Here is a 9698-nt window from a genome sequence, read left to right on the forward strand (position 1 = left end):
TGAATGTTATGAACTCTACAGAGAGAATGTCGCTGAATTTGATGTAGTTTGATGTTTTTGTTGTGGATTTGATATTATTTGCAAGTTCAAATTACAATAAATTTCGCTTAATCTGAAGTGGAAATCTATATTTTAAAATCTAAATATTTTTGTTCATTGATGCCAATTCTTTTACAATATATAAACTTAGGCAATAATAAAACGCACTAACAACTTCAATAAAAATCAAGTACAAGTTTTGGCCTCCTGTTTATCTTCATTTGACGTATCTTCCATTCAACGCGCTCTTTGACAGTTTCGCCTTTGTTTTTGAATTTTTTGTTGTTAACTTTCAAAACTGGAGCTCTTCTTTGCCTTTTAGCGGAACATTTTCTTGGAGTAACTTCAAAAACTTGCACTTCCCTCTTACAATTTTCATTCTTTTTAAAACCTCCACATATCTTAGAAACAGCAGCTTCAAGTTTTGCATCGCAAGAAAGTGTGATCGCCTTTTCAGCCATTGAGAAATAGATTTCAGAAGAGAAAATTCAAGAAAAGTGAGTTTTGGTGTGAGTGAATTGTTTGAAATTGATGGTAATTTATAGAGGTAAAAAGTGAATTTTGAGTTTTTAAAAAATACCCGTTGGCGTTTTTGCTATAAATGCCAGTGACTTAAGTTCAAGCGCCACGTTGAAGTTTTGAACGCCAGCGCTTGTCCTTCCTTCGCCGGTGCTTTACCCAGAATCTCCAACGTTTGTTTTTCGCTCGCGCAATTAGTTGTCTAACGCCAAGTGCTTTACCATTATGGAAAACCCATTTTGGCCATCCACCTGGCTCAACAACAACATGAGTTTGTTCATTCCCATGGGAATTGCCCTGAACAAAACAGGTCCTTAGTTTCATAGCGTAGCGGGAAACTGGAACGAAAAAGGAAAAAAAAACGCCTCGACCTTTTCAAGACCCTAGAAATCTAAAAATTCCGAAGTTCTTCTTCGTCAACAACAAAATCCCTCCGAAACCCCAAATTGAAGAAATTGTAAGAAAACAGTGTTGAGTCAGTTGCCCGTACAAAGCCGGATTATCTTCCACCACCATAGATTCAACAAAGAAGTACAGTACAGCTCTACAGGTAAATCTCACGCTTTCATAAACCCTAATTATTCAATCTTTTAAGACAATTATTGAATCCATGAAACAGTGATGAAGTTCTTCATATATATATATATATATATTCTTTCCATAACTTACTTGATCAATGGTTTCTCCTCAAGTGTCCTTAAACTTGTGAGAGAAATTGTCAAATTTTCAAAATTTTGATTGATGGAATAGGGTTTAATTGAAAAGCTTGATAGCAGTAAATCTAGTGTGTGAAAGACCCTAGCCCACATAGGATAAGCATTTACCGTTCTATTTTGGTTCTATCTATATGATTTCAATTTGAAGGAATTAAGCTTTCATTGTTCAGGAGGAATTTACATAGACTCGGTGGTGTTGGCTTTCTCGGCTTGTCCTATTTGTGACGTTACAGTGCCTTCAACTGGGCTTGAAACGTATTATCATATGTGCTTTTGTTATATTTGGCTTTCTTATAAGTTTTGGTATTGAATTCAAAAGCTGCATTATTCTGATGTTTTGGACAAACAAATACAGGCATGCAAACAATCATTTTGAGGAGGAAGAGAAACTTGCAAAGGACATGAAGTTGTCTCAACAACTTGCGAGGGAGGACATGGAGTTGGCTCAAAAAATTGCCCTTGGACCAACTAGACCTCCTAATACAGTATGTTATTCACTATCTACATCTTTATTGCTAGTACATAAAACTGACTGAGGAGAAAGAGACACAAACTGTGTCTTATTGGAATCTAAACATCAAAGAGTTTAGATTGATACCCCTGGTTACCTGGTGTTTAATATCTTGTTTATATGTGGTTCTCGAGTCAAATCAACGCATGCTACTAATGCAGTATCTGAAAACTAAAACAAATCGTTCCGAATATCTTCGTTAGGTGAGTTTTTCGAAGTTGCTCCTTAAAAACCCATCTGCAGGATAATCCGATATTTGGTACCAGTTGTTTTCAATCTGATTATGGAGATGATTCAGAACCGAGTACCTCAAGATGTAATAGTAGGACGAGTGACGATGCAGATTTATCTATTCCAGAGAAAATTTCCTGTTTAGTTAGTTTACGAATTAGAAGCTTTTACTATAAAGTTGAAGGGGGTATCATGGCTTTGTTGAGGAGATGTTTAGAATTGGAAAGAGAAAATTCGGCTTTATAGATCATTTTCAGTCTGTTGAATCAGAAGATCGAGGGTGGGAATGTGGATGGCGTAACATCCAAATGATATCCTCACATTTGTTAATGCAAAAGCAAGAAGCCAAGGAAGTAATCGGGTCAGGATTTGTTCCTGATATCGCGTCACTACAAAGATGGCTCGAGATTGCTTTGCAGAGAGGTTTTGAAATTGAAAGTTGATGGAATTAGATAGACTTCCCCTATCAGGGCAGTAACGTTGTGTTGTTCGTGCATTGACATATTATATATATAGATTAGCTATCGTGGATGGTAGTGTAAGAGTGCACACCTAGGTGCTAGGATTGTCTACACACCATAAGATAAAAACACAAGCTGCACCCAATCAGTGTGTTTGAGGGAAGTAAGTAAAACACTCTTTGTGACGTTAGATGTCCTCATGATCCGTAAACAGAGGCCTTTATGCCTTGATCTAAGGCTGAAACTTGAATTGAGCAACGATCACTAGCTTGAATATTTTGGCTTAATATCAGTTACTTGCTAATACTAAAACTTTGAACGTATCCATGTGGTCACGGCAAATTTTACTAAGCTTGAAAACTAGAAAACATAATCCTAAAGCCAATTTTCACTAATTCACTTCAAAATCTGCTGCCAAGGCTGTTGCCAAAGCATTAAGGTTTTTTATTTTTCATTTTACTTAAGTAAATTCCATTTCTGATTATAGCTTACCTTACCTTCATCTATATGCCTTTTTTTTTTGCAGCGAATGACCCATTCCACTCGAATGAAAGGCACCGGAGCATCAAAAACACTTGTTGCCATGAACCTATCATCTTCCACTTCTAAGTCTGATGTGTGAGTATATATGCTAATGTTATACCTTACACTTTCTGACCTTTGTCACATTTCAGTTCACTGTCTTATTACTCTTTTGTCGTAGGATCAAGTTCTTTAAATGGCCTGGGGATGTTGTTGATGTGCGTTTCTCTTATTATCCTAGTGGAGAATTCAGGGGTGTATGCCATATTGAGTTTGCAACTGAAGAAGCTGCAAAGAAGGTAGACTTCCTAGCTTATGCTTCAGGATTGCTTTTGCAAATTCTGTATTCTAACTTGTACTAGTACCCCATGGTTAATTTACCATTGCAGGCAATGAAGCTGAATGACAAATATTTGTTGGGCAGTAAGGTAAAACTTGGATTTTCTCGTGAATCCATTTTTGTTCGAAGTTTCGATACTTCTTCTGGAATCAACGAGGTATAGCAAGTTCCTGCAGATCTTATTATTTTCTGTCAATTGGTTTGTTCCACACTCGATTTAATTCCCCGACAAACAGATCCGGAGCTCCCTAAAAGAGCATTTCTCATCTTGCGGAGAGATCTTATGGATGCACATTCCAAAATTTCATGACATTGGTGTTGCTCACGGGTTAGTAGTCTACGACGTTGTGCTTTGCAATCCCTTCTAAGTATTTTTAGTTACAATCAGTGCCGTAGCTTGATTATATTTTATAAAAATGTTAAATCTGCTTCGCGGAGGAATGGTTATGACTTATGTCAACAAGTTTTTTTGTTTTTTGAAGTTTTTTTTTTTGTTCCACAAACCCATTCTAACGTTGATGCTTTTGTATTTGCAGGATTGCTTTCATTGAGTTTTACCACCTCTATGCTTTCCCAAAAGCACTTGCGATGAATGGGCATAAACTTGGTGATTATCCCTTGACAATTGAAGATGCGACACCATTAAACCTTAATGTTACAGGAACGGGTGGTAGAGCTGTATCATCTGGAGGACGTTTTGGTCCTTATATGGTGGCCCAACTTATATTCATAGGTTCTTACTGCGATCTGATAGAGGTTATGGTGGTGCTGGCTTAGGAAGTGTTGGAAGCCCCTATCGTCATCCTTCAGGTTAGTTTGCTGTTCTCAGTTTTTTCTCATAAACATGTATGCTACATCTTTGGTTTGTTGTGACCATATTCAAATTCTAAAACCAAACCAACTCTTAAAATGCAGGAAAAAAAATCAAATTTGATTATGATGAACTTGAAGGTGAAGAAACTGCGCAGGGTGCGTGCACTCAATCCACTGTCTAATTTATGGTTAACCTATTTGTAGGGTATCTTCAGGAAGCTGTATAATTCATTTTAGTAGTTCGAATTTATTATGAAATACTCAAAGCATATAAATTATATGCTCGACATACAGGTTCAGTTGAAGAGAAACTTCGAGTTTTGGGCTTGGCAATGAAACTTAGATGACAGGCTTATGTAATTAGCTTTTTTATCTTTTAGCTTCTCAATTTTCTGTTTTTTCTTTTAGTGAATGTAATTTTTCCAATTAATAAAATTCGCCTGATGCAGCAAGAAGAACAAACAAAATACATATATATTGCTGGTGTGCTTATACAACCTGGCGTTTTAAGGGGCCACCCCAAACGATTTAGGGGCCATCAATTTATACCCAGCCAAAGACTCTAGTTAAGGGGTACCCTATATGATATTGAAGTTACATAAATGCCCTTCTGGTAAAACTGTATAAAAACCAAATCAAAAACAATTCTACTCATTTCAACTCTTCTTCTTCCAGTTTCATATTATCTTCCGATTGTGGAGGAAAAAAAAATTTCCTCGTTCAACCGAAACATCGCCGCGAATCGTAAAATCAAAACATCGTCGATTCGTTTATAAAACAATGGATAAGAGAAATGAAACCCACAGACCTAGAACCAAAAATGTTGCTCGGGGTATCGATCCAAACATTGGAATTTTAGCAAGAAATAAAGAAATTGTTGCTGCAAATGAAGAAGAACGCGAAGAAGAAGTACCCGGCAATGTAGTCGGTGGTGGCGATTCCGATAGTCAAACACTTCGTCAACTTCAAATGGCCCCAATTAGGTAAGAATCTATCATTTTTGGGGTTTATTTAGCTTTAAGTCGTCGAATCGAGAAAAAAAATTTCTAGGGTTTTCGGTTGTTTATCCAGATTCTGACGATATTCATGCTCATTTACTTCCGAATGTAGTCGTGTTCTTCATTTCTCAAGAACATCGACAGTATTCGGGAGAAAGATTTGATGATTATCTGCCGAATATTGGTGGCCATATCTTCCTGGATACAAACTGCTAATAATCGGTAGTTTAATGAATTTTTTGGCTACCGAATATATTTAAGTAGACACACAGTATTCGGAAGAACACTCACTACCGAATGTATATATTGAAAAAAATCTCAAAATTTCTGATATAGGAAAAATCTCATTTTGGGGCCAGTATTTATTCGGAAGACAATATAATGTTTTATACCTCCGATTGTGTAGGATAAAATTTTAGAGTTTCTGAACTCCAGTTGATGAATATTCGGTTGTAAACATGTTTAGTTATATTCCGATTGTTTTTTATTCGGAAACATTTGTGTCTTCTTACTTCCGAATTTGTACATTCGGGTTATAGTTGTGCACTTTGTCTTCCGATTGTGTAGGATGAAAAATTTACAGCTTCTGAACTCCAATTGATGTATATTCGGTTGCAAATATGTTTAGTTAGCTTCCGATTGTTTTGTATTCGGGAACAATATGTGTCTTTTTACGTCCGAATGTGTTTATTCGGGTTATATTTTCATACTTTGTCTTCCGATTGTATAGTTTGTAAATATTGTTCCTTTCTTTGTTGTTTAGACAAAGTCGAGAAGGGAGGAAGAAAGTGACAGCTAGTGCTAGGAGGGAAAGGAGTGCCAAAGATAATTCAAGTGCTCAACAAAGCGAACAAGAACAAAGCAGTCAACAAGGAGTGCAACCAAGTGTTGAACAGCAAGGCAGTGAACAAGGGGTGCGACCAAGTGTTGAACAAGCCGCTCAACAAAGTGCAGGACCAAGTGTTGAACCAGTTGATCCAGTGCCAAGAGTAGAAGAAGGACAACCAAGTGGTACCCAAAAAGCCAAAAAAGGAAAAGATGTTGTAAGGAATGATATTGCTAAGAAAGCATCACATCTTGTCTCTCAGCACTTGAAGAAGAAGGGTATTCCAGCAGGCACAATCCTTGGACTACCAGCGGATGGAGGAAAATTGCTATTTGGATACAAAGACTCATGGGCCAGAGAAATATACGAAACCGAGGTAATAAAATTACTATTTTTTATTAATGTATTGTCTATGTGTTATATCGTAATATTTGTATTAAGGATTTTTTTATGTACTTTAATAGGATCATCAAGATGCGGTCCGTCTACTCAAACCTACCGCCGCACCAACAAAAATGCTTGCGTGTCCTTTATCCGGTGAATGTGAAAGGTTCAAGACAATTGTTGCCAACTCGGGGTTAGCTAATGCCGCCGAGAATTCATTGTTGGAACATGATCGTGTGGCCATATCGGCGTTCGTGGAGAGAATGTATCCTGAGACCGATACTTTCCATATTCCGTTTGGGGAGATGACGATTACCCCGGATGATGTTGTGCAGATTCTTAACCTTCCCGACCAAGGCACAGCTGTGAAGTTTAACTACACAAAGCAGTTAAGTTGGGCACAACTTTATTCTCTAACTAACAAGTGCTTAGGTTTGGATGAAGAGACAACAACAGCGGAGTTTAGGAGGCATGCCAGTTATAGAACAAGACAGATCAACATTACAGCTTTGATGAATATGTTCCGAGGCACCTTGGAGAAGGAAAAGAATGGAACGTTAACTGATGAGCAAGTGAACCACGCTGCCACTGCATATCTCCTCTGTGTATTGGGATGTGTCATATTCCCAAATACTTCTGGCAACCGGATTGACGCCAACCTTATACAACTTTTGGATCCTCTCCATGAAGTCGGTGACTATTCTTGGGGCACGGCATGCCTAGCATTCTTGATGGAAGAGTTGAGAAAGGCGTCGAGGCTAGGAACCTGCCAAGTTGCCGGGAACGTGGCTCTATTACAGGTTTTTTCTTTAACTCTATAACTCACTCTATAGTTATTCGGTAGACAATACATATGATGCATATTCATAACTCCAAAGGACGCATATTCGGTAGGAATTGATCCATCTTATTTTCCGAATGTTTGTTATTCGGTGGCTAAGTACTTAGTTTTATTTCTGATTATATATAATCGGAAATATGTTTTTGATATTACTACAGAATATACAGGCCAGAAAAACTAGAGGTTACTGAACTCCAAATGACGCATATTCGGTAGGACATGATCCATCTAATTTTCCGAATGTTTGTTATTCGGTGTCTAGGTACTTAGTTTTATTTCCGATTATATATAATCGGAAAGATGTGTTTGATATTACTACCGAATATACAGGCCAGAAAAACTATAGGTTACTGAACTCCAAATGACGCATATTCGGTAGGAAATGATCCATATATATTTCCGAATGTTTGGTATTCGGTGGATAGCTACTCAGTTTTATATCCGATTATATATAATCGGAAATTATGGTTGGAAATTACTACCGAATATACACAATCTATTTACTAAACCTTGGTTTCTTATGTATATAGGCATGGATCTATGACCACTTCCCTATCCTGAAGTTGGCCGGAGAGAACCCGGGGTGGTGCAAAGGTACTCCTAGAGGAACAAAGTATATATTTGAAGACAACCGTTCTAGGACAAAGGAGCAGCAGTTGATTCGCATGAGGGAGATTTTGGACCAATTGAAGGCCTCAGACGTATGCTTTGATCCATACAAGGAAGATCGAGTCAGTGGGCATATAAATGTTCGGTCGGACTTGTCCCTTTATTTTGGACCATTGTGGCACCCCACAGGATATGTGATGTATAACCCCTCTAGGGTGATGCGACAACACGAGTATATACAACATCAACCTCTGGAGAAAATGGGGGATTACTACAAATTGGAGTTGGAGTTGTGTTCTTCTAGTGGTGACAATCTCACGATTGTTCACACAGGCCCACCTACTGTTCTTGATAACTGGGATAAGAGGAATGACTTCATTATCGACACTGGTAGACGAACCACCCGAGGTGATGAAAATTCTCCAGACTATATGAGTTGGTATAACAAGGTATCACATCCTTTGGTTATCCGTGAAATCAAATCCAACACTACTGCGGCGGGTTCAAGTTATAATTGTATCATCAAAGACAAACCAGCTGGTTATGATAGACTGGTGCGTGTTCTTATATTTTTGTTCATTTTATATTATTCCTATAAATCTTAGGTAATTACCGTTTGATGTTATGTCATTACGTATAAAAAACAGGTGAATAGGTTCAAGCATGTTTCCAAAATGTTAACTGCATGCCTGAAGAGCGGAGATCACATGCCAGCTGAGAAGATCAAAGAGGCTAGAGATCTAGTTGATAATATGGATAACGAAGATTATGCTGTCCAGTTTGGGGAGAAATTAACGAAGAGGCATCCGCCCAAGGTGGCAGTATCAAAGACGGGTAAAAGAACTCGAGCTTCATCGAGCGCTGAAGCTGCTCCAACTGAAGGTGCTCAAACCCGTGGTCGTGCAGGACTGGGAGGTAGTCACGGTCGTAAAGTAAAGAAGAGCAGATAAATGACAATGATTTTTGTTGTACATTCGGAAATTTGTTTGGGTAACTAAGTTAGACAAGTTCAAATGACAATGATTTGTGTGGTATATTCGGAAGTTCTGGTAACTAATTTAACTTCCGATTATTTCAAAGACAAAATTTGAAAAGTATAAGTTTTTCCAAATTATGATTTTTGGGCCATCGTACATTCGGAATTTTACAAAAAACCTATCCTCCGAATATTACAAGTTCAAAACAAACCACGTCATGGCTCCAGGTGGTTCCAAGGGCCAATATTGAAGGTTAGTCAGCCCATAATCGGAAGTTTTGGTAACTAATTTAACTTCCGATTATTTCAAAGACAAAATTTGAAAAGTATAAGTTTTTCCAAATTCTGATTTTTGGGCCATCGTACATTCAGAACTTTACAAAAAAATTATCCTCCGAATATTACAAGTTCAAAACAAACCACGCCATGGCTCCAGGTGGTTCCAAGGGCCAATATTGAAGGTTAGACAGCCCATATTCGGAAGTTTTGGTAACTAATTTAACATCCGATTATTTCAAAGACAAAATTTGAAAAGTATAAGTTTTTCCAAATTCTGATTTTTGGGCCATCGTACATTCGGAATTTTACAAAAAACCTATCCTCCGAATATTACAAGTTCAAAACAAACCACGCCATGGCTCCAGGTGGTTCCAAGGGCCAATATTAAAGGTTAGACAACCCATAATCGGAAGTTTTGGTAACTAATTTAACTTCCGATTATTTCAAAGACAAAATTTGAAAAGTATAAGTTTTTCCAAATTCTGATTTTTGGGCCATCGTACATTCGGAACTTTACAAAAAAATTATCCTCCGAATATTACAAGTTCAAAACAAACCACGCCATGGCTCCAGGTGGTTCCAAGGGCCAATATTGAAGGTTAGACAGCCCATAATCGGAAGTTTTGGTAACTA

At 37.7% G+C, this 9698-nt stretch overlaps 1 protein-coding gene across 3 annotated transcripts; it reads left to right on the plus strand.

The window, feature by feature from the left end:
* Positions 1–852: 852 nt before the first annotated feature.
* LOC113277877 (nucleolin 2-like) lies at positions 853–4540 on the plus strand. 3 transcript variants are annotated; one of them, XM_026526846.1, is made up of 9 exons: positions 854–1108; positions 1445–1529; positions 1630–1759; positions 3004–3095; positions 3181–3298; positions 3389–3496; positions 3576–3667; positions 3876–4149; positions 4255–4540. In XM_026526846.1, the coding sequence occupies exons 3-8, from the start codon at positions 1676–1678 to the stop codon at positions 4114–4116; spliced, it is 735 nt and encodes a 244-aa protein (XP_026382631.1). In that variant the 5' UTR covers positions 854–1108; positions 1445–1529; positions 1630–1675; the 3' UTR covers positions 4117–4149; positions 4255–4540. The 3 variants fall into 3 exon arrangements, with proteins under 3 accessions (XP_026382633.1, XP_026382631.1, XP_026382632.1); XM_026526848.1 differs by lacking the exon at positions 4255–4540 and having other exon boundaries at positions 853–1108; positions 3876–4150; XM_026526847.1 differs by lacking the exon at positions 1445–1529.
* Positions 4541–9698: the final 5158 nt, after the last annotated feature.

Source organism: Papaver somniferum, chromosome 5 (genome assembly GCF_003573695.1).
Source record: "Papaver somniferum cultivar HN1 chromosome 5, ASM357369v1, whole genome shotgun sequence".
Classification (NCBI taxonomy): domain Eukaryota; kingdom Viridiplantae; phylum Streptophyta; class Magnoliopsida; order Ranunculales; family Papaveraceae; genus Papaver; species Papaver somniferum.